Consider the following 25,864-nt stretch of genomic DNA (forward strand, 5'->3'; position numbering starts at 1 on the left):
TTTTTCTTCTGCATCTTAACACCACACAAAACTGGCCTCAACTATGGAGTTACTTTCTCCCAAAGTGTGGGCTACCGCCACTTCTTTGACTATTTTCCCCCTATAAATTGAGTGGATGATCCTCTTTCCTTCCTCCAACTTCTAAGAGCAAAGTAATTAGTAACAGAAATCATTGTGCAGACCTTGGTTGATTTCAGACTGCCAAGATCCACAACTAGGATCTGGTTAGTACTGGAAGGCAACATCAAAATTTCATGTTTGTAAACTAGACTGAGAATAAAATGGCAAACCACCTCTTATTATTGTCAAGAAAAAAAATCTGTACATATTATCAGGACTCGAGTTTACCTCAGAAGAGATATTTATATTATCATAATCCAGTCATTTTAAAACAAAATAGGTACTCATGCCTGTTCAAAATGCAGCAGCACAGGCAAATTATGTGTGCTTGATTGATGCCTATATTCCTCTACTCTGATAGCTGCATTGATTGCCGGCGTGCTTCCAGTTTCAAGGTATTAGTAGAATAGAATAAGAATTGGAAGGGACCTTAGAGATATTCTAGTCCAACCCTCTGCTCAAGCAGGAAACACTATAACATTTCAGACAAATAGCTGTCCAATCTCTTCTTAAAAACTTCCAGTGTTGGAGAATTCACAACTTCTAGAGATAAGTTGTTCCACTGGTTAACTGTTCTGTCAGGATTTCTTAGTTCTAGGTAGCTTCTCTCCTTGATTAGTTTCCACCCATTGCTTCTTGTCCTGCCCTCAGGTGCTTTAGAGAATTGTGGCCACCCCTGAGATATTGGAACACTGTTATCTTGTCATCCCTAGTCCTTCTTTTCATTAAACTAGACATACCCAATTCCAGCAACTTGTCTTTATATGTTTTGGCCTCCAGATTTATAGTAATTACCTATAAATCCATTCATGGCATGGGGCAGGGTATCTGAGGAAATTACTCTCCCCAATTTTGTCTACAGATCTAGCAGGGGAGCCTCACCACAGTTCCTGTGTATTAAAAAGTGCCATCTGGCTATACCCAGGAAGGGAGTCTTTTCTGTAATAGTCTCTTTGGATCATCATCTCCCTGGAGATTAGGATACAATAGTCCAAATCATTGCCAAAGTCTTTGAAGATGTGATTAAATCACTAGACAGGACAGCAGGAGCATATGGCAGATCCTGTAAGTTGGTCATGTTTGTGATTATGGCTTATGTATTTATTGTTATTGGTCTATTTTTAACTGTTGTTAGTCACAGACTTATAATTGTCAATCATTTCAATTGAAATAATGAAGCGTCCCAAAGCCATCTTAACAAAATTAAGAGCTAGTCATTCAATTAATGTACTTTTTTTAAAAAAGCCACCTTGCAAAAAGTTTGATTAGTCCTACATAAGCTTGTATACAAAATGCTTTTGAGGTTTCAAACAGGTTCTACCATATCCAAAAGGATAAGAAACAAGAGTTTCAAATGAAATTATTAAAGGAAAACAGGACACAGGAGGCGGCCGTAACATGTTTCAATAAACATTCGCACAAGTTATTCATGAAACCACAAACGACATTTTCCGCTGTGCTCAATAAAAATCTTCCGTCACAGAAGGTGCTTATCTCCACCCTCCTCCACAGCTCCTCTTTCTAGTCGAGAAGATCCGTGAAATCAGAACTTCGGTCATTTTCTCGAAATGATTTTCTATATATTATACTAAACCACTCATCGGTAAACTCGGTTATCTGTAACGTAGCGATAGTACATAAGTTGAATCCCAGGCAAGAAAGAAGGGGAGGGGAAACCCCAGTCCTCCACCACTCTTGCCCGAGTCGATTTTAAATTACGCGACTGAGAGGCTTACTCAATGGAGGGCTCTGAGGGGAACCCGCGCACAGCCTCTTAGGCCAGGCAGCCAATCCCAGGACCGATTTGGGTTTCCGCCGACCAATCAGAATACATTTTATTGGCATATGGGCAAAGCTGTCCGTTGTTTTGTGCGCTCTGTGGAGTTAGGTACGGTGAGCGTCGTGTGGATTGTTCTCTTCCCTTTGGTTTCCCCCCCACCCCTTCCCCTCCGCTTTGTTGGCCGTTCCATTTCTTGCTGTCTCGGGGAAGAGTCAGAGTCTGGCAATGCCCGAGTTTTTGGCGGACCCGTCGGTGCTCACCAAGGAGAAGCTGAAGAACGAACTGATTGCTAATAACGTGAGCCTGCCCGGAGGTGAACAGCGTAAGGATGTTTATGTGCAGCTCTACCTTCAGCACCTCACCACCCGCAACGTGCCTGGAGTCCCCGCGCAGCCGGACTTCTCCAGTGACGAGGAGAGGGAGCCGACCCCGGTTACCGCCAGGAACAGAGTGGGTAGCTCTGCTGCACTTGCTGTGGGCAGGGTAAGCGATTTGGCGAGTCTTTTTATTTCGCGAATTTCAGACGGGCTTTTCGTTTTCTTTTCACGGCCTTCCACTCTTGAGGGGGCGGTAGAGTTTTCCCGCTTTCTCTGAGGGGGCGGCGCGATGTCTTGTCACTGACTGAAGGGGTGGGAAGGGGAGAGAAACGATGCTTGCGCCGTGGGTAAAGCCTGACTAAGTCGCAATTAAGCAGTCTGAAAAAAGGTAATTCAGGCCCTAATAGCATGTAATGCATACTGAAGTATTCTTCCCTAACGGACACCCGCCGCCTTTGTGCTTCTGTTGTAGCGAATTCTGTTACAGAATTAAAATTTGTCAGCAAGAGCACGGTTTCACAAACATTTTTATTCGTGTCCTATCCTCGTCTCCATCAATATGTTCCCTCCCCCCCCCCCACCGCATTTCATTGTAATTCCCATCATTTGGCTTACTGATACTCATAGGAAATGATAGGACTTTCAGTGTATTATACTAGACAAAAATCAGGTTGAAGAAGGCTGCTTTACTGTATAATTGTTCCTTTTGCATTTTCCACGTGCAAGATATGTACTCCACGTGTTAGATAGGCCAATAGCTGCGTTGCTTGTTACTGGATTTCTTCTTGTTTTGTTGCTTACCTAATACTTCGGGTATACTTACAAGAATAAAAGCAATTTATATAAAATATAATAATGCTTTTCAACTTAATCAGCAAAATATTTTTAAAAGATTTTAAGCATATTAGGAAAGGCCTTTCTTGCTGATCTTTACATGGTTCATAGTAGGAAAGATGGTTCCACAGCTAAAGCTTCAAGCCATTTGGCTTTAAAGGTCAAGAGTATCATCTTAAGTTGTACCCTATAGAAAATTGATAGCCAGTGAAGGTCTAAGTGTAAATTACTAAGTCCAGCTACCTCAAGAAGAGTTGTACAGTACTTGGCATGCTCTTCACCATACTACTACAGGTAGTCCTCAACTTGTGACCTCAGTTGAGCCCAACATTTCTGTTGCTAAGCGAGACATTTGGTAAATGAATTTTGCCCCATTTTACAACCTTTCATGCCACAGTTATTAAGTTGAATCACTGCAGTTGTTAAGTTAGTAACAAGATTGTTAAGTGAATCTGGCTTTTCCATTGACTTTGCTTGTTGGAAGATCGCAAAAAGTGACCCCAGGACACTGCAATTGTTATAAATACGAATCAGTTGCCAAGCATTTGAATTTTGATCATGTGACCATGGGGATGCTGCAACAGTCATAAGTGTGAAAAATGATCATAAGTCAGTTTTTTCAGTGTGGTTGTACTTTTGAACAATCATTAAATGAACTGTTGAAAGCTGAGGACTACCTGTACTTGGAAATTACTGAGTTATGGAGAGTTCTTCCAAACTGAGTGTGTGTTTTTGAAGTGAGCACAATCTCCAGGCCTATATCGCTACATACTCTAAAAGCTAGGCTTTATCTGGTCTATTGAAATTAATTGAAGAGGAAGAAGAATTTGAAATCATGGACTCCCGGAGACACAGAGATAATCTCTAGTATTTTGTGGAGGCTTGCTGATTGGAGCTTCCATACCTACTATCCCCACTGTAAAAGTGGGGCCTTGAAAAGGAAGCATATCTCAAGGTTAGATGAGGAAAGATTGAAGCAACTGCAGGTTCATATCTAAATGGTAGCTTATGAACTATGTATAAATCGATTCTATTCTTTCAGTTCCTACTGTATAATAAAGAATGCAAGAGGCAAAATGGAGTGAGCAATTGCACACATGCAGGTTTAAGAACTCACCCATAGTTTTAGATAATTAGCAATATCTGAGTTCCTATAGAAATACCTTGAACATGATGTTAAAAGGGTCGTTGGTTCTTACCTGATACGACCTTTCTCTTTGAGCAGAGATAGCACCCAGGATTGGGTTATCAGTCGCTGCTTGCTGATTGGACTGAGTATGTTAGATCTTTGAGGACTGTCCCCTGTTGTGAAGGGTGTCCCAGAAATTGGCGAAGGAATAGTGACAGACTGATGTGTTTTTTTGTTATAACGTGCTCCACTGGATTCAGAATGGACTCACATCAGGGCTGGATGCTATCTCCACCCAAAGAGAAAAGTCATATCAGGTAAGAATCAATGACCCTTCTCCATTGTGGTGGAGATAGCATCCAGGATTGGGACATACCAAAGCTGGCTATACTACAGGTGGCCCTAGTGAGATCCGAAAGGCCATCTTGAAGAAAGTCCAGCACCTGGGCAACTGAAGGGATCCCTCTCAGATGTAGAGCACCATTTGCAGAAAGCCTTCCAAGTTGCATCATAGATGCGATTGGTGGAGGGTCTCCTGGAGGCTTGAATGGTTTGTATCACCTTGGAGGAGTAATGGTCCCAGATCGGAGATCCCCGCTCAATCTTCAAGCAGTCAATTGAAGCCACTGGGGTTCTGGATGTAAAACTGGTCCCTGGCTGAGAGACATTCTGTCCACCGGAATCTTCCAAGGGTGGGACACAGATAGGTTTACTAAGTCTGCAAACAATGGCCTTCTGGGCCAATGAGGAGCCACAAGTATGAGTTTTGTCCTGAGAAGCGAAGAGATCCACTGCTGGCAGTCCGAAGTGCTCCAACAGCTCCTGAAACAAAGTGGGGTGCAAACATCACTCTGTGTCATCTATGGTGGCTCTGCTAAGCCAGTCAGCCTCAACATTGGTCACGCCTGCAATGTGCTCAGCGCTGAGCGATATCTGGTGCCTCTCCACCCATAGGCAGAGCTGTTCTGCTTCCAGCATCAGCATCAGGCCTTGAATGTGTTCCCCCTTGGTGGTTAATATGCACCTTGGTTGACACATTGTCACTTAAGACCAGGATGTCCCTATCTGAGACTGTATTCTCTAATTGCCTCAGGGCCAGATGGACTGCCCTAAGTTCTAACCAATTAATATTATGGCTCAAATCTGCCTCAGACCATTGTCCCTGGACCATCCTGGATTGCAGATTGGCTCCCCAGCCATAAAGGCTGGCATCCGTGGTCAGCACCAGCCTGTCAGGGTCCTTGAATAAGAGCCCTAAGGAAAGGGCCTCAGATGACCACCATCGAAAGGACTTAATGACTTGTGGAGTTAATCTGACCTAGGAATGGGAGCAACTCTACCTATCCTCTGATAAGGAAGAAGAAACCATTGGAGTGCCCTGGCATGCAATCTAGCCTAGGGCACTATATTAATGCATGATATCATCTTACCCAGGAGTTTAGAAATTGTAGCCAGGGGTACCCTGTTCTTAGATTTTACTTGCCCAATCAACTCCCTGATACTCTCCTGACGCTCCTGGGACAAGGACACCCTGCAGGAAATGGTATCTATTATGGCTCACAGATGGAGCAAACTATTGGTGGGAGTGAAGTGATTCTTGGCCTCGTTGACAGAGAAGCCATGCTCCTGGAGCACCTGAATGGTGATCTCCAAATCCTCTGCTGCTCGAGATGGGGAGGATGACTGGACCAGTATATCATCCGGATAGCACTGGACTCTGACTGGAATGGCCCTAAGGTGGGCTGCCAGGGCTGCCAATAGCTTCGAAAATGTTCTGGGAGCAGATGAACTAAAGTCCAAAGGGCAAAGCCCTATACTGAAAGTGCCTATCCCCGACCGATCTTTTGTTCCATTTAGACATTCGCCTAAGTAGTAGACCAGTCCGGCTGCCCAGGAAACAGCATACAGGATTGTTTTTTGAATAATTTAGGCCTAATTTTCTGTAGATTTGAGATTTTGTAGGAGCAAAAAAATACACGTTGTCCAGCTAGCTGACTGAGTCAATTTCTGGGGCACCCTTAGCAACGGGGGAGTGTCCGCAAAGATCTGAAAGACTCAATCCAATCAGCAAGCAGCGACTTATAACCCAATTCTGGATGCCATCTCCACCACAATGAAGAACTATTACAGCTCCCAGTGTCACCAGCAACTGCAATTGTTTGTTTAATCACTCATAATTTCTACCAATCACTGCCTTCATTTAATCAAATTTGCTTCCATTTCTTGCTTCTGGATCTTCATTGTGGATTCCTTTGGTATAATGAACTAATCTACCTGGTTTTGACCTGTTTTTGTTCTCCTTGGCTTGTAAGGAATGTATTGCTGCTTTGGTCGTAAATGGGACAGAGCATGTTCATGATACCATCTTTAGAATGTCATTTAGCAAGTTCAGAGCATTCAGTGTCAAGCCAGCTGAGGTTCTGTAGATAGCACTCACCAGCGATCTTCAGTACCTTTTTTCCTCGCTTCAGCATCTTCCAGGATCTGGACAGCTGCTATTCCAGGAGAGCAGGGCTCTCTCTCTCCTGCAACGTTGGGAGCAGCGTCGCCAGAGCACTGTTCAGGCAAGTTGGGCAGCGTCTGTAGACCTCCCCCACGCCTGCGGTTTGAGCGGTCATAAAAAGCGATCGGCAAACCAATAACAGTGTCAGCCAGCTGATCGTGTGGCTAGAGGCTGCCTTTTCCTTTGCTAACTTTGCTCTTTTTTAAAGGATCCAACCAGGCATGCAATAGGAATGAAATATATACACGCCTAAATATGGGGTGAGCAATCATGTCAGTAGATCAGGGACAGCTTAGTAGTTCAACATTGTGCTTGGCCCCAAAGTCTCTTGAATGACTTTGATCCATGCACTATTCTATCTTACTTTTTGTTTGAAAATTATTAATTAAAGAAGAATGCAGTACCCTCCTCCCCCCCTTTGTAGGAAGGGTAGAATAAATTGCAAATAAATATTGGACTTGTGATTATTTGGACTCTGGGGAAAACCCCCCTTCCTTTGTCTATGAATATTGTAATTAAGTTATTTGAATGTCCTGGAATATCTAGGAATGGGGGATTTAAGAGATGTGTATAGTCTTATTATGCGGGCAAACTACAGGAACAGGGTGAGATAGGTACCATTTTTGCGCAAACCACGCCACAGATTACAATGTCTGTGCAAAAGCCTAAGTTGGCAGCCTAAGCGGAGGGGCCCGGAACTGCCCATTGCAGGTGATAGGTGGAATCAGCTTCTTTAGCGACCCTCCTGCGACCCATTCCGTCCAAGTGGTTGCAGTGGGAAATTGGGGGTGGGGGGAAATAGGGCTATCTGAGGGGACGAAGAAGAGCGGCTGGCTCGGGAAGCAGAAATGCAGCGGGAATCTTGAGATTGTCTAATATTTACTCTGACAACGGTATATGTACGAGATTGAGTTTGCAGTTGGGAATCCGATGCCATGCCTCGCCACTAGGCTGCTTCTATTGGCTGATAGAAGCGGCTGGTGACTCTGCCCTCGGGGAGCTTCTATCGGCCAATAGAAGCGGCCTCATGGCAAGACAATTCTGCCCACGGGGCGCTTTTATCAGCCAATAGAGGTGAGTCTGCCCGTGAGGTGCTCTAGCCGAGGCTACCTGCAGGGGACTCCTAAAGGTAAGTTTCTCCCCCCTGCCCTTCCCCCCCATTTCTCTTCACCTCGTATAATTCAAGCGATGTGAGTAATGGTGGGGAGCGTATGGTTTAAATAGGCCTAAATTTTGGGGGAGGAGCTTAATTTCACCTTATGCCTAGAAAACATGCTGGACCTTCCTATTTTGGGGGCGTATTGTCGGAGAAACATGGTATTTTATGTGTCTTTCTCAGACGGGAATCAAGACTGTCAATCCTTTTTTCTATAATAGATGGAGGGAGCTTTAGTTCATGATAGGAAGAGAGTAAAAGAAGTTATCTAATTTAAATGTATTTTTATTTTATTGGATTTAACTATCACCTCACTGAAAACAACTCTGGTGGCTCACAATATCAAAGAAACATTTAAAAATACAGTATAAACAAGGTAACATCTGTCCAACTAATACACTTCATATACACTCCACCCGAAAGCCCAGGAGAATAACAAGGTTTTTAAGGCTTTCCAGAACACCATCTCAGGGTGAGTGCCTTACAGATCTCCGAAAGGATCTTAGCTGAGGACAGGCATGCTTCCTGAGTTCCAATATGTGGCATTGTTTAATTAAGGAGATCCAAAGTGCAGCAAATATTCTCCTTGAGGCGTGTTTGTGTATGTAGCTACTTTTTCTGAAAATACTTTTTTAAGAGCAAGAAAGTTTTCCTTACAATTAATGGATGATGAAAATTGGTGGATGAAAGCAGGAAACAATTTCCTCTTGTTTCCATCAACAGTTCTCCATCTACAGCAGGGGTTTTAAACTTGACAGCTTTAAGACTTGTGGATTTCAACTCCCAGAATTCCTTCTCTAGTCATGTTAACTCAGGAATTCTGGGAGTTGAAGTCCACAAGTCTTAAACTGGCCAAGTTTGAAGACCCTTGATCTACAGCATCATTTGTAACAGGGACCTTCCCATCATGACCCTCTTTAGTGCAAAATAGGCCCAACTCTCTTTGTGATGTTTGGAAATTAAGTTGAAGAACAGCTAAACAACAATGACTAGATTTTAAAGACACACTACTGCAGGGAAAGAAGAATTATTTATCTAAGCGAATAAGCTGGAAAAAATAGAGGACAGTATTTTGAAATGTTTTTTGTATTCCTGTTTATTGGGATAGTATTTTCAATGTATGTCATATGCAGCTAGGTGGCAGTATTCACCTATATTTACTTGATTCAAAAAAATTAAGCAGGAAAATCAGTAAAATTCTCAGCTTTGTTTTATAGACTGTAATTTTAAAAAATTAAATCCTGGAATAGGGACAGTAGTAAATACTTTATCTACCTACCTACCTACCTACCTATCTATACCTATAAAAATCAACTAAAATGTAATTGTTCTAATTTGCAGTTAATAATTTAAAGAGTACTCAAGGAGTCAATGATTTCATGTACTGTAAAATGGACACTTTGTGTTTTCAGATTGTTACTTTTCTAAATTTGTTCTGTGATTTGAAACAGTAATCTTTAAAAATTGTCAAATTTAGAATAGTTAACATACAAAAGATAATCCAATCTATTATTCATAAATTACTTCGAAGCAATAGATTATAAGGAAATACAGGTAATCCCCAACTTTTGACTATAATGGAGTTTGCTCATTGTAGTCACTTCACTTAATGACCCTAACCCCCCTCTCCCTGTTGCTGCTGTTAAGTGACTGTTGGAGTATTTAAGTGCAGCTTGGGGTGCCTGGTAGGGAGGGGGGAATCTTGGATATCACCTTTGGGAAGGAGAACCAGTGACTCTGTCCCTTGGCCTCCCTATACATTATGGCCACTCCCAAAATGGCACCTGCTTCCAAGATGGCGCCACACAGCCTCTGTATAGGAAGACCACACAGTAGAGTGACTGCTTCTCAAAGGAGATCTACAGAAAAGGTAAGTGGGCTTAGCCATGATGGAAGTGGGGAGGAGGGTGTAGGACTCAGCAGATGGGAAGCAGGCTGAAGGTCTGAGAGTTGTAGTTTAAGGCAGCGGACGCCAACTGGTGGGCCGCAGAGAAATGTCACCTCCAGAGCATCCCCCCAAAGCAATTAATCCAGGCTGCACAAAAACACAAGGCTGCACTGCCCACATGGCCTGGGAACCCTCCCCACCCACTCACTCCTTGCTAAATTCCCTGCTAAATTGTTATTTTTCCGACCATCAGCTGTGAGATTTAGATTAGCTAGGAAGCAAGAAATAGTTGGATTTCTTGCTTTCTAGCTAGTCCTTAGATCTTTGCACTGCCGAACCTCCCTTAGGACTGAAGGTTCTATTATTCAGTGCAGACTCACGGCAAGCAAATTTTAAATGACAGGCAGCAGCCAATGGCAATAGATTTCACTGAAGGTTTGTGAGACTCAATCTGCCGCCTGCTGATTTTGGGTAAATTGCTCTTTTAAATAAAAATCAATATTTTATACATGGTGTTTGTGAGTTAATTTTATGATAGCTTGAGCTAGCTAATGGCAGATAGATATCAGAATAAATCTGATTCTGTGAGCAACTCAATCTGCCTGCCTGCTTTGTCTGATTTTGGGTAAAAGTTGCTCTTTTTTATTAAAAAAATTCAATATTTATATAAATATTTATAATATTCACATACAAGCCATACCCAGTCAGGCACATGACCACCAAGCCACGCCCAAAATTAGGCCATGCCCACAGAAACGGTTAGTGATCCCTGGGATTTAAGATTATGAGTTTGGTGGTCCCTGAGGTCCAAAAGGTTGGCGACCCCTGGTTTAAGGATTATCTGTATTTGAGGAGAAAAGAAGTGCATTTTTATTTTAGAGAGAAGTGTAAAAAGTATTTTCTTCAAATGGGAAAACTATCACATTTCAGAAGGTTGGCAAAATCATTGCATTAGCCAACTTGCAGCCAAAACAAATTTGAATTGCTTTGGTTATTCCAGTTTTTCAATTAAAAGCCATGTAGCAAGTAAAGTAATACTAGTTCATATCATCCCTCCTCCCCTCAGTAGTCCCAGTGTTTCATATATTAGTTTTGTTCCTTTCCTCAGCTGCTACTGCTTCCAATGTCCCACTACATCCTACTAGTTCATCCTTTGACTTCTTATAAAATAGCCCCATTTCACTCTAGCATGGACCAAAATATTCAGGATATGAATTTTAATTCAGGGACAGTTAGTCCAAAACCAGTTGTCCCATTCTTGGAACAAATTGGTACATGGAATGCTTTATAACTTTGTAAAATAATGCATCAAATATATGGAGTTATGCATTTCATGGCTATGTTGTATTCTAAACATTTTTATATGTATATCTTGGCATTACAGTTTGATAACACTTAAAATATATCTCTCTATAGAAAGCAACAAAGAAAACGGATAAGTCAAGGCTTGAACAGGATGATATAGATATAGCAGAACTCAGTAATGAAGAACTCAAGGAGCAACTCCTGAGATACGGGGTGAATCCAGGTCCTATTGTTGGTAAGCTATTAGTAAATGCTAATATATTTGTATATCTGTATGAATGAATGAATGAATGAATGAATGAATATGAATATAAAAACTGAAGACAAAGAGAAATGTAGATTAAAAAGTGATGACAATCTGCATTTAAATATTTGAAATAGAATAGAAGCATAAACTGCTTTGCTGAATCATTCATTAAGACTTAAATAAGAAAACTGCTTGTTGACGAACATAGTATACAATTGTGTTAACATATAGCACCAATACTATGAAAGTGTACAGATGGCAAATAACCATTTGCTAAACAAGTTAAAAATTGAAAATTAAAAATTACTTTTAATAATTATATGTACTGAATACCCATATACATTTTTTACAAGCTAGAGTTTTAAACAACATACATAAGTGTTGAAGTAGGCTTTGCCTGTCAAAATTTTTCCTTTCTTTGTCTTATAGTCTGCTTTCTACATTATCCATTAAAATAATTAACATACATAATATAACATTTAAATTTTAAATACAAGTTAACATAAATTATCCTTTAAAAAGATAGCAGAAGAGATGTATCTTGGCTGCACTTCTCAGATCAAAACTAACTCAACACAACTCCAAAAGGGGAATATTTATAGCAATGGAAGCAGTGCAGAAACAATCACTCCCTTGTGTGCCAAATAAACAATTTCTTTCCTATGAACATATTCAGAATGATCTCTCCTACGGCTATTAATACCAGTAATCTCTCCTATAAATCTTAATTATGACAGATTGTTAGTCCTAAACTTTATATGATTTTAAGATTAATAACAATAGTTTAAATGAAACCTGGCAAATGGTTTCAGTGTAGGGTGGGTAGATGTTTTTTGTAACTTGTACAGGCTTGCACACTTGTATTTTGTACCAATTGTAACTTACTAATATTTCAGTTCTGGGATCATCTCATATAATGTATATTGCAGGAATCAAACTAGTACATCAAAGTAGGATTGACAATTGACAATTATAGCTCATTCAGGAACAGACATAACTCTGTCACTTTTGTCACCTGGAAATCCAGAAACAAAGTATAAGGAGCATCTTCTAATAGAACACTTCCCCTTTCAGAGGTCATGCAGTTTTGTTCGGAAAAGCTGAACTTCAATCACACAGCTAGTTTTCTACTGAGGAACAGTGCTTGTTGTTAGGGTTTGGGGATTAACCCCTAGCAGATTATTGCAGCAGTAGTCAAGCCAGGAAGGGCCCCAGAGTATACACACACTGAACACAAACACTGTTTGTAGTTTAAATAGTTTTTAATCCATTTAGAGTTTTAAAGCATTGTCATTCAGTCCATTAAGTCATTCACAGTATTTCCATCCAGTAAGACTCACTAGTATAGTCCAAGTTAAGAGTCCTTGCAATATCTTTATCAGCCGATAAAGATATCTTTCTCCTCCTCCGGTGCCTCTCTCCAGAGGAACAAACGCTGGATATTCAGCAAGAAGTTCAAACAGTAGAACAGTAGAATTACGCAGTAAATCAGCAAACAGTAGCAAACAGGAACAGTTCAGTCACAGGCACTCACAGTCAGTAATCACAGTTAGCCACAGTAAGACACAGTTAGTCGCAGTAAGACACAGTTAGTCGCAGTAAGACACAGTTAGTCGCAGTAAGCTTTCCAGCTTCATATCTAAGTTTTATATATTTATTCACCCAAACCATATTTGGTATCAATGTTATACCTAACACTTGTATTTTACCTGAGTTTAATTTTATGGTAATTTGTTTGCCCACAACTAGCCCATTCATGAACTTGGGCAATGGTTATAGGGCTGCTTTTTTGAAACTAAATAGTAATGAGCAGTAGACCATGGGCATCAGCATATGAAGTAGTAACATATCAAACTTGTACTGTATGTTGTCCAATTCTCAACATAAACATATCCATATTTTTCTAATATAGAAAACTACATGATATTGTCAATCTCAATGAAGTCAATTCTAGGGAACTTTTTTATTTTTTTCAGTCTCTTTTACATAGATCTCAGTTACATCAGGCCAGTACATTTATTCAGGAGTAAAAAAGCCTAATGGTGCTAAAAGCAGAGGGAGTTATTGTCATTGTCACTGACTTCTTTTGATAGATTGCCAGCCAATGAAGAGAAGCCAACCCTTCTCATTACTGCAATAAAATTGCAGCATTTCACCATATCTTTCCCTGCCTGCTAATAATTTATTCTTTGCTCCCAGGCTGCTTCCTGCTCTTAAGAATCACCAAGAAGCCAAATTCCTCTATGATTAAAGTCCCATTCCTTAAAACAGTATGGAACATGTTCCTCTCTCCCTAAGATGCTTTCATAACAGTAATCCCTTTTGTGGTTTCATCTGTGGCTGTTTCTCCCAGGTCACAATTCCTTTATGTCCTAACTCCAGGGAATAAAGACAGCCTCTATTGAGATGACAGAGTCAAGAATCTTCTCATTTTTACTATATAAAGGATTTGACCATGACTCTTTTGCTTATAATTATTTAATTGCCTCAATTTTTAGTGCAAAGTGCTATTTTCTGGCAATTGAAGACAGATAAATTCATATTTCTGAGGGCTAAACTACTTTTTACAATAAACTTGATTTTATACAGGTCGTCCTTGAGTTACAACAGTTCTTTTAGTGACCATTCAAAGTTATAACAGAATTGAGAAAAGTGACTTATGCACATTTTTCACACGTCCACTGCAGCATCCCCACGATCACATCAAAATTCAGATGCTTGACAACTAACTCATTTATGACAGTTGTAATATCTCAATGTCATGTCATCACATTTGCGATCTTCTGACAAGCAAAGACAGTCAGGCATGATATTTTTCCGATTAAAATCGGAATTCCGATTTTTTTGGGAATCGCCCAGGCGGTGCGAGCGGAGCCCGGGCGAGGCGGGCGGTGCGAGCGGAGCCCGGGCGGCGGCGGTGGGGCAGGCGGGCGGGCGGGCGGGCGACGGCGGCGGGCGGTGCGAGGCGGGCGCGTGGCGGGCGGGCGATTTCTTGGCGCGCGGTGGGGGGTCTCTTGGCCGGCCCCGATTTTTTTTTCAGAGGGGAATATCATGCCTGGACAGTGAGGAAGCCAGATTCACTGAACATCCATGTTATTAACTGAACAACTGCAGTGAATCATTTAACAACTGTGGCAAGAAAGGTTGTAAAATGGGGCAAAATTCACTTAACTGTCTCGCTTAGTAACAAAAATTTGGGATCAATTATGGTTGTAAGTTGAGGACTACCTGTAATGGGTTTTATTTTGAAAGGGGAAATAGTTATATTTCTGATTTTTCTATAAAACACTATTTACCTGTGTGCATAGTGAGATTATTAATTATGGAGCCATGGCCCAGATCACAATTCACATTTGAATTATATATTGTTATTTTTCTATCCAAACATAAATGACCAGCTTTAGCACTTATTTTAAAAAACTGGATTATCTGTCTTATCCTTCTAGTTTGTTTCATACAAACAATTGAATTGAATTGCAATTGAAATAATTAAATCCAAAAGTTTTCAATGAATATATTATCCACTTTCTGAAATATAGGGTCATTTTGTGTCTCTTATGTTAACTTTTACTTTAGTTGTCTTTCCCAATATAGCTTTCTGTTTAAGATGACAGTTACTTTTCAAGTTCGTATTTCCTTTATAGTTTGTCTTATGTTTTATCAAGTCTGCTGTGGCTTTTTTTAAAATGTCAAAATAAAAATGGAAGGAAACAGGCTTTAACAGTTTTACGTTCTATTAAAATACAGTTGCTATTATATTCATATTTTGACAAGGTAGTAATATAAATACACATAGTGGACTCTAAATGTCTGAGTCATATAACCAATTTTTCCTGCTCTGTTGTAGCTACGACAAGAAAGCTGTATGAGAAGAAGCTACTGAAACTGAAAGAACCATCCCAAGAGCTAAGTTCTTTCATAGCTACACCAGCATTTTCTTCATCAGCAGAAAACAATAAGCAGAATGGAAATGATGATTCTGATCAGTTCAGTGACAATGAAGAAGGTATAATACAGTGCAAGATGACTAAATAGATTTTAAAATATAACCTTTTTATTTTTTATCTTTTTGTATGCAATGAAATACATACACACACACACACACACACACACACACACACACACACATATTTACACACACACATAAAAGAATTTAAGATGCTACTTTCTTGAATTTTTCATTCAGGTGTATTCCATTCAGAGTCCATCTTTTGTGAATTTAATCTTTATTGCTACCAATTTTCAATGTATTTTCTAAATTGGAAAAATAAGTGAACACTCTTAAAAGATTCTAATAGCATTGATTAATAGCAGTGACATTTTAGCTGCAAAAGAATAATATATTTATTTACAGATCCTAAAATGGAATTCAGACTTGAGAAGCGAGAACCATTGAAGAGTAAAACAAAAACTTCTTTACCACTTAAACAAAGAAGAATTGCTGAAAATAACCAGGTACCACAATTTTATTTAAAGACTGTTAAAATGTATATTTCAAAAAGACATTTTAAAACTTTATATTTCTGGTGGTTAATATTTACTGCAAAAGAAAGCACACATCTGATTCTTTAGAAGAAATGATTGAAATACAAAGAACTTATGGCAGAGGGTGATAATTGCTAGCTAGGATTTTGATGTGATAAATGAGAGGATGGGGGGAAAGTATAAGTTTCTGAACCCTACCTATTTTTTTCATGCTGGTTTTGTAATATAATAAACACAGGCACCAAACAAAGTTTGTTAAAAATGAGGACAATATTTGTTATCTAAACTAGCTTAATTTTATTCAGTGCCATTCTCATTTAATAAAATCTAATGTAGACACAATATTAAGAGGAAGAAGCAGGGGTGGGTTTCTACCAGTTCTGTCCACCTCTGTAGAACCGGTAGCTCTGAAGAGCAGCAGACATAGAACCGGTTCTATGTCTGCTGATGTTTTTGCCCACCCGCCCGCCTGGGTTCTTACCTGACCTTTATTTCCTGATTTTTCAACTTCAACTGCCGCACGAGGCACAGCTGTAGTTTAAAAAGCAGCAAAAAAGGCCTTTTTCAAAGGCTGCTTCTCTGCACGCAGCATGCTGATGATGATTTACAGGTGCGTGCGCACAGCATGCAGGGAAAGCACATCATGAAATCACCAAACCTTATAGATCACCCAACCGATAGTTAACCCTGTTGGATCCCACCCCTGGGAAGGGTTGCTTTAGCTGAAAAAAAATAATACAGCAGCAGTTTAATAGGACTGCAAAGAAGTTCATAATGCAATGCTGCTGCCAACCTGAATGCCAGATAAAGAGATGAAGCAAATCAAGCCTTTTGAAATGTTTTATGTAAATATGTTTATCTGAGGAAAACAGCCAAGGAGATAAAAATAACTTCAAAAGTTCCATTCGCCTCCCCTTTCCTTTCCTTTAGTATCTTAATAGGAGAAGGGGATAGTTTGAAATTTCCTTTTTTCCTGAGGGTTTTTTTTTTTTTTTTTTTTGGAACCAGCTCTGTATTCAGCAATAATAGTATGTACTAAATTAACCATGTTACTATATAGTGAATAAAATAATATAATACATTAGGGATATGTATTCAAGTTGGCAGTCTATCAGAGACCCCAATTTTATGCCCTGCTTAGTACATTAAGGAAGGAAGATACTTTAAAAAGTGGGGGGGGGGAATGCTTTGGGACATGTTTTCAAGAAACTGCTGGAAAAATGGGCTATGTCATAACGTTCTAAAAATACATGTTAAGTTGTGTATAATTAGATTATTACTTTCGGTTTCTGCCAAAATGTAAATATTAAATACTCCTCTCTTAGTGACCATAATTTGTATCAGGAACTCTATTGGTAAAGCACTCTGATCACTAAGCAGAAAATCACATGACCACAACAGATACCATTTCCCATTCAGTCATTAGGTGAGTCACCATGGTCATTAAGCAAGACATGTGATTGCAACTTGTGATTTATCATTCACTATTAACTGCTTGTTGGAAGCCAGTTGTGAAGCACAAAATGCCAATCACTACAGAATGCTACAACGGGTGTAAAAGTGAGGATTGATCATAAAGTTGGATGGGGCTTTTTTCCATTATAACTTTAAATGGTAGTTAAACAAAATACTTGGTAATTCAGGACTACTGTAATTAAAAATTCAGCATCGAGAAGAAAATATACCTCGTTTTTAAATGAATTATACTGCTATAAATACGTTTATTTTCAAATTGTTCATTAAAAATTGAAAAAGTTCAAAACCAAATATGTGGCACTAATTTTAAAATTTTAAATTTAGCTTGTGTAAAATATAACACATGGATCAATTATATTCAGGAAACCTCCCAACATCTGAAATTTATTATTAAATCCAGACAAAAGAATATTTCTTGTTCACCTTAACATACCAATGTAGACTTCAGATAATATTTTTCTATATATTTCTGAGTCTTTTGGTAGATGGCCACATCTAATCTATTAATTCAGGGTTTACTGTCTCATCTGTATAATAATCAGCTATAATTTGACTGGCCATTGTGCTATGCCCCACAATTTTTTTCTGACTAGCAAATCTTATTAAACTATCAGATTTAACATTTGCAAGGTTATTCCCTTGTAAGCTTTATATTAAGAATACTTTAATTTCCATAGAATGAAGGCTGCAGTCCCATTCAGCTTTAAGGAAAAAAGGAGATTTGCAATCATTACCAGTCATATTTAAACTTCTAAATCTAAGTAGAATATGAATAAGATGCTGAATATTTTAAATTTAGTAACAGATTTAAAGTGTAGTATGGCTTGCTTCAGAGAGCCATTTAAAGAATTTATATTAGTAAGGGCATATATAGTGTCACAAGATCAGAATCCCTTTATCTGAGATTAAAAAACAAGTACCAGTGCAAGGAAGGATATCAGCTAATTTATTTAATAAAAGATAAAGAGGTCAGATATTTAGATGCCCTACATTTTAATAATCTAAAATATATTTCACATCAATGCACTTATTGTTAATGACATGTCATTAATATCTATCCTGTGTTCATTGTTTCTCTGTGATATCATGCTTTTCTACCCAACATAGGAACATAGAATGATACATATGCACAATTTTCATGCAAAATGCTATGGCATTAGGTGGGATAATCTGATTTCAAGATAGAGCATTCATATGTTTGCTAATATGTTTGATGCTTAAATATCCAAGGATGGCATTACTGAGACATTCTGGAGAAGTGGATCTTCAAAAAGTGGACTTCTTCAGGCAGTGTCTAGGGAATCTTCAAGAGTTTCAAGAAGAACACCAAGGAAAAGGGTGACGCAAGGCTATTTTTTAATTTAGATCTTTATTTTTGATATTCTCAGAGCCCTAGTAACAGCTATACACTTATTTTGTTATGTTTTTGTTTTTAAACAAACAGGTTGAAACTACAATTCCATTTCCTGTACATGATCCAGTAATATCAGAGAATACTCCCATAGCTGTAGTGGCTTCAAGCAACGAGACTCTAGTAAATATACTGAATTTTCATTAGGTGGTATTCTGTCATTTTCTTCTCATGGAAGAATTTTGAATAAACCTTTATTTCTTGGGGAAAAAAGGTTTTTAAGTAAAACATTGGGCTGTTGTTCATCAGTCTAATGCAAACCAAGAGCAACTAAATCACAGGAGGAGCAATATTCAGTTACTGTGGATCTTCTGAAAGTTTTTTCCCTGTGTATCAAAAATTGTCTTTATATATATGTTACAGGGTAATACTTATAAATACTAAAAGCAACTTATCATTAAAAAAAACCCACTATATTCCCCATTTAGGATAGTTAGTATCTCATGTGTAAATTGCCTGGCTTGGTTAAGATTTTTGTTGTAATTTCCTCTGTTAATTCTGAGTCTGAACAATTTGAATTTCAGCAGGTTGTCAATAGGGTACCTGGAAATACCAAGCATGCTGATCCTATACTGTCAATCAGTGACTTCTCAGAATTGCCAAGAAGAACACCAAAGAAACCATTGATGACAGATGAAGTAAATGAATTAAATATAGATTGGTGGATAGAAAGGGGAGGAGGGTGAACTTCTCTTTAATTAAAATTATGATAGTAGATATATTTTAGGACTCTTCTAGCCTCAGATTTCTTCTCAGGGCTTTTTTTTTTTTTTTTTGCATGTGTTTGGTATATACAGATATGGAATATCTAAAGTAAATAATCTGTTGGCCGATCTAATTTAATCAGGATACCTAGAAAAATCTAAAATAATTGAGTTCTATTTTTATTGTGCTATTAAAATTGAATATTCCACAGCAAAACTATTGCATACTTTGCTTAAAAATGGTTCTTTTAATGCTTACATTTTTTCAGAAAGAGGATAAAAAATGAAAGTATTCATCATCCTTACACCAGTATCTGATCAACTCAATTAGAAGTGGTGAAAATATCTTTTAGGTTTTAATCAGATTAATCTTTATAAAATAGCATTATTCTTCATGTTGAAAGAACAAAGGATATTTACTGAAGACATCTGGACTTACACATAAATTACTAGATAGATAAATGTAACCACATTTTGATCAACAGCTAAACCCCATGAAGAAGTCTTCTTAGATTTCATGGGTGTACTATTCGAAATGACAACGGAACATGGCTGCGCTCTGCTTCTCTCCCTTATTTTCTTTAGTACAGCTTCTAGTGAAATTTGGTAAAATTATCATTTTTCCATTTTCTAACTAGGTCTTCGAGAAAATGTCTACAGAGGATACAAGATTAGAAAGAGATATTCTTAAAGAAATGTTTCCATATGAAGCATCAACACCCACAGGAATTAGGTACATGTATGCATGAATATTTTTCAGGTTTTGGCCTTTTTTGAACTAAATACGTACTGTTAAGACATTGGATTTGACAAGGCAATATTTTTATTTCACTGTCTTATCAAGTCTTGAAAATAAATGTTACACAATATTGTGCTGGTGTGCAAATTTCTTGCTTTTTAGTGGCAGCTTAAAAGGCTTGATTTTTCAATGTTCTGTATTCAGACTCTTAAATTTTCTTCACATGTTAAAAAGACAAGTGAAGAAGAAAAATAAGTGTACTATTCTCAGTTCCTAAAACGAAGGTTACCAAGATTCATTTTAACTCAAAATGTTTATTTGGAAAATGTATATGGATGCCCTTCTTAAATGTATATAATTCTAGTTTACTAATAACTAGTTTACATATATACAAATGTATAAAGACCCTCTACAGAAGAATCCTATATATATATATAGAGAGAGAGAGAGACATTCCTAACCTGAAATCTGACTTTAACTGCCCACTTTAAATTAATACTGCAGAGGACAGGTGCACACATGTGCAAAGCATGCTATTAATGTTAATGTTGCAGAGGTCTCCTATATCAGCAGGCCTGCAAATTCCAGGAGACTGGTGAAATTCTAACATGGTCCCACTATTATGGTTAATGCTCATTAATGCCTTATGTTTTTTTAAATTGTGTAACAATTGTTTTCATATTTTAATTATTGTATATTGCCCAGAGTCACTTTTGCGAGATGGAAATAAATTACTGAAAGGCAGCATATCTTTAATATCAGCAGCTTCTGGAGAACAAGTAGAAGACGATGATTAAATAAAAATAAAAATAAGGTTTTTCTTGTTGGCATATTTTGATTACAAACAAGAAAATAATATTCCACAACAGGATTATTGGCTTCCTGTCCACGATTGTCTGGTCCTCAAAAACATCTGATTAGCAACTCTATAGTATAGAATGTATTGGCTCTTTGGCCTGATCCAGGAAGGCTTTTCTTGAATACCTCTGAAATTCTTTGCATAGAGAAAATATGTTTTTATTTTAATATAAAACAGACTATATCATAAATTCTGCCAAAACTAGAATACTTTGATTGCTCCAAGTTTTGACTAAAGTAAAATCATAGGGGCTTTACAGGAGAAGTACAGTAAACCTGGTGCATATCTTGTCTTTCCCTTCTTTCTCCAGTGCCCTGCTCACTGATCTCTCTAGCACGTAAGGTTTTTTTTTATCCTTTCAGATATAAGTCTTAGTGTGAAGCACAGCAAATCCAATCAGCTAATTCCCTCAAGCTTTTCAAAAACTCTTATATCCCTTTAGCTAATGTCAGGATTTCCTGTTTTCTTCCTCTTTCCCAAGCTCATAGATTTTAGGTTGTACCTGGTGTGTCAAAAACCAGCTAATCTGACCATAGATCATTTTGCATGTCCCTAGTCATAATCTTGTAGCTGACTTTCCTTTGAACAGTACTGCTACTGCTGCTCCTTTTATCCCTGCCCAACTAGCCAGCTGTTCTGACCCAACCCTGTTACCAGCAAGAAAATCTCAAACAAACGCAGCAACTCAAACCTTCACAGCTTTAATCTACAAATAAACGATGGCTTGCAGCCAATTAGTCCAACCAGAAAAGCCTTGACAGAATTCTTCAAATAAGCCGGAGTCTCTACACACAATGCTGGGTCCTTAGAACGTTTTTGCTTTCTGCAAAAGCAAAAACCTTTTGAAACCAGGCTTATATTCCCTGGAGGGAGGGGCCATTACGTTGCATCCTTACTCCCGAGTTGCCTGTGCTGCTCCAGCTGTTCTCTTTTACGAATCATCCTGTGCTCACATGCACTTGGCACAGGCTCCTCAGGAACCTCCTTGTCACTGCTGCCAGCCCCCACAATCCCTGAAGGCAGCAGTCCACTCCCTGATGGTCCTGGCCCCTCATCAGAGTCATCGCTCTCGTCAGCCATCTGCACCTGCTGCCGGCTAACCACAACACCAGCCTTGTTTCCTGCATCTGATGACTACCTGTTGTTTTGAAGTTAACACATGTTCAATAGGAACATATCAGTATCCAAGAAATAATTCCCTTTAGCTATGTTATGCAAAACAGGAGTCAGAAGCAGTAAAACAAAATTAAAAGCAGGAAACGTAAAATAACACATTTAAAATTAGTTTACACCAACACCAAATTACTGTATCCTTTTATGCCTTTTTATTTTTTTCTTGTTCTGTTTCATACCTTGCTATTTTTTAAATTCCTTACCTTCAGTATTTCTTTAGCCATACCCAGTTCTCACTTCCATATAAAGAAATGGACAAGCAAGTTCATATGATATACGGCAATTTGTTTTAGATAATAAAAAAACACTTTTTGGATGATATAATTACATACATAATTAACATTTTTCCCTTCCCCAAGTCTAGCTACACCCAGCTTAGCCTTTCTTTTTCCCCGCAACATAATTTGATGCTTAACTGTATCAAATTTAGCAGTGAATTATCAAAACATACAAGTGTCCTTTTTTGGAGCTTTTAGAGTCAGCAAGCTACTAGCTTGAACTAATAAGAACTCAGGCCTAATCAGATATCTGCTGGGGGAGTTTCCTAACAGTCCCCCTCCTAAGAAGCCACTCTGACCTACCTTGACTTGCAAGTTGGTATTACCTGACACCAGACCTCTTGGATTATTACCACTGTGATTTCTTTAGTAAGTACTATAGTGAGATCCCTTTGTTGGGCTTCAGCTGCTACCCTCCCCCAAATTTGCCGAGAATCAACAATAAAATTGGAGTGGCACAGGTAAATGCAGTTTAACCGTTAGATGGCTTTATATGGGCCTTGAATTGCCTACCCCAATATTAAAAAAAGACAAGTCTGATTTATTGAGTATCATTAACTTGTTCCATTGTGAGATGGGTGGCATATAAATTTAATGAGTAATACTTCAAAATTACGTTCATATTTTAATTCTGCAAAGAATACATGGTCTACTATTTAAAATGTAGCTTGTGGTAGAATCTCCAGCTAGAATGGAGGGAGGTATGAAAAAGGGGCAGAGCTTAAGGTCCTTGCACAACAGGAAGTGGTGCAGATTTTATCTCCCCGAGAATCCCTTAAGCCTTATCTGACCATTCCCAAGAGAATGCAATCAATATAGTGAGATTCTTATAAATAGGCATGAAAAAATAAAGAAGCAACCTTAATCAGGTCATGGTGTTGTTCTGGTTCCTTGTGATTGGCAAACTTGATTAATAGCAAATACCCATTACCAAATTATCATACAATTGCCAATGAGATACTTTTGAGAAGATCACAAGCGCTGATAAACTAATTTTATATTTATGTTCAAATTGGTAGCAGAGCAGCACTTATCAGCTATATATTAAACCATCTATCTGATTCCAGAACTATGTGACTGTCGCAGGAAGCTCCTTTGCCATGCTATTTTGAAAAAATACACAATAGTTTTAATGAATCGACAGGTACTATGCTCACATTGTTACGCATTTCAAAACATATCCAAAGTATTGCATAGCCTTCGTACATTACTATATGTTGAGTCCAAATGGTTCCTATCCACATTAAAACTTTTGAAAAATATGAGGTATTCTAGCACATTTTAATGTTAATTTTCAACATATTACTTAATTTATAGTGCAAGCTGCCGCAGACCAATCAAAGGCGCTGCTGGGCGACCTATAGAGTTCAGTGATTACCGGCTGGAAGAAACATATTCATCAAAGTATATTCCTAAATATATTGCCTCAGCAGAAGTCCAAAAAGAAAAAACAACAATTAAAAAACACTCAATTCCTTTGTGGATAAAATTTTTGTTCTTTTTCGTTGTTGCAATCTTCTTGGTTTTCGTCTATCAATCCATGGAAATCAACCAAGGAAATCCATTCTCCAAATTCCTTGCAGCCGAGGGTCCAGAGAAAACAACAAATTGAGTTTTTCTTTCTGTGGCACATACAACTGGGTCTCTTATTTTTAATTATAGAGATGACTTCATCCTTCCTCATCTTGAAACTGAAAACTGGAATAAAACAGGACAATAAATGGACATCATCAACTTATTTCAAAATTAGGAGATCACTGTGCCATAAGTAGTATCTTTAGATTTCTCTGGAACTACTTGTAGGATTTATTTTTTTAATGTGGACTTCATTATGTTCATTTGAGATTGTATATTTGATTTTATAAACTTGGAAGCTCAAAATGGGCAGAAGTGATAGTAAAATGTGAAGGTGTGTTTAAATGTTTTTACTTCAGGCTAAGATACTATACTGAAATTTTCTTTACTTCATATGTTATTGGGGGTGGAAAGAGATACATGGATAAAAGAAATGCATTTTTGAATGCGTTTAGTGAAAACTGCAGCTAAATGCAGTGTAGTTTTAAGGGGTTTCAGCATTTCCTGTAGAATACTGTTAATCTCAAATAAATGATAAACTTATTGTATACATCTGTCTTAGTTTTAATTGTAATTATACTTGAACTTATCCTTAATTTTTAATCATAGTTACTTATTTTAGTGCTTACTCCTATAATTCCTGATCTAATTGACTATTGTTTTAGAACAATATTTATTAGTATAGTTTTTTGAAATAAAGCTTACATAAAATAAATTGGTTTACTTATTTTTACTTAACTAAATGTGAAATCATTTTTATCTGCAGGCTTCTTTCAAAAGAGTCATGTACTACAGCATGAATTACATTTTTAGATTTCATATTTTTCTATGGTATTTAAAACACTGATATTCCAAAACCTATAATTCTTATGGTACATAAAGGCCATTTGTTGCGCTGCGCATGCACACAAACACGTATGTGTGATGAACAAAAGTTAAACATGTTGCCCACCAACATGTTTAAAAAATGCAATTACCATGACTTGTCCCAAATTGCATTTTCCAATGATACAACATTCATTTTTATTGTGGATATCAAATGAATGTATCAATTTACAGCATATTCTATACAAAATTGCAATAAAGTTATTTTAAACCATAACTTGCACTTTCCTCTGACTTGGTGTTGATGCACTCAGTTCTTTAAATTTTATATAGAAACTCTTGCCTTAAAATGTATTTAGCCTACATGTACGTCTTAATTTTAAAGTCTCATAAATCAAGAGTAATTCTGTACTCTTGGCAGCAGTACAGAAATTGTTTGGCATTGCCTTCTATCAGCAACTTTTAGTGTAGCTTACAGCTGTGATATTTCTTAGTTGTTTTCCATCCAATCACAAACTTACACTGACCCTGCTTTGCTCTTTGAAATACAGGGTTTCTAGAACAGCAGTCACCAGCCGGTGGGCCACAGAGAAATCTCACCCCCAGAGCATCCCTCAAAGCAATTAATCCAGGCTGCGCAGAAATACAAGGCTGCACCGCCCACATGGCCTGTGGGAACCCTCCCCGCCCACTCATTCTTTACCCAGCAAACTTGCCTGCTAAATTGCTATTTTTCCTTTTTCCGACCATCAGCTGTTCTGCTCTGCCGGGAGATTTAGATTAGCTAGGAAGCAGGAAATGGTTGGATTTCTTGCTCTAGCTAGTCTTCAGATCTTCGGCTCTGCTTTTAAGCACAGCCAAACCTCCCTTAGGACTGAAGGTTCTAGTATTCAGTGCAGACTCACAGCAAGCAAATTTTATGTGACAGACTGAGCTAACTGATGGCAGATAGATAGATCACTGAATAATTCTGTGAGCAACTCAATTTGCCTGCCTGCTTTGCCTGATTTTGGGTAAAAGTTGCTCTTTTTTATAAAAAAATCAATATTTACATAAATAC

At 38.2% G+C, this 25,864-nt stretch overlaps 1 protein-coding gene across 7 annotated transcripts; it reads left to right on the forward strand.

Annotated features, from left to right (window-relative positions):
* The first annotated feature begins 1,991 nt into the window (after window positions 1–1,991).
* TMPO (thymopoietin) lies at window positions 1,992–25,081 on the forward strand. 7 transcript variants are annotated; one of them, XM_026694129.2, is made up of 9 exons: window positions 1,992–2,383; window positions 11,144–11,267; window positions 15,127–15,285; window positions 15,634–15,734; window positions 18,471–18,578; window positions 18,685–18,774; window positions 19,176–19,289; window positions 19,994–20,088; window positions 23,722–25,081. In XM_026694129.2, exons 1-9 carry the CDS (start codon window positions 2,126–2,128, stop codon window positions 24,014–24,016), a joined length of 1,344 nt encoding a protein of 447 aa, XP_026549914.1. In that variant the 5' UTR covers window positions 1,992–2,125; the 3' UTR covers window positions 24,017–25,081. The 7 variants fall into 7 exon arrangements, with proteins under 7 accessions (XP_026549914.1, XP_026549921.1, XP_026549926.1 ...); XM_026694136.2 differs by having other exon boundaries at window positions 19,179–19,289; XM_026694141.2 differs by lacking the exon at window positions 19,176–19,289.
* Window positions 25,082–25,864: the final 783 nt, after the last annotated feature.

The sequence above is a fragment of the Notechis scutatus genome, chromosome 6 (genome assembly GCF_049901735.1).
Source record: "Notechis scutatus isolate UNSWTSFEM ecotype Mainland chromosome 6, rNotScu1.2, whole genome shotgun sequence".
In the NCBI taxonomy this organism is placed as follows: domain Eukaryota; kingdom Metazoa; phylum Chordata; class Lepidosauria; order Squamata; family Elapidae; genus Notechis; species Notechis scutatus.

Coding starts and splice junctions, on each gene's coding strand:
- TMPO (XM_026694129.2), top strand. CDS start 2,126: ATGCCCGAGTTTTTGGCGGACCCGTCGGTGCTCACCAAGGAGAAGCTG. Junction 2,384..11,143: donor CTGCACTTGCTGTGGGCAGG/GTAAGCGATTTG, acceptor ATCTCTCTATAG/AAAGCAACAAAGAAAACGGA. Junction 18,579..18,684: donor GAAGAACACCAAGGAAAAGG/GTGACGCAAGGC, acceptor TTAAACAAACAG/GTTGAAACTACAATTCCATT.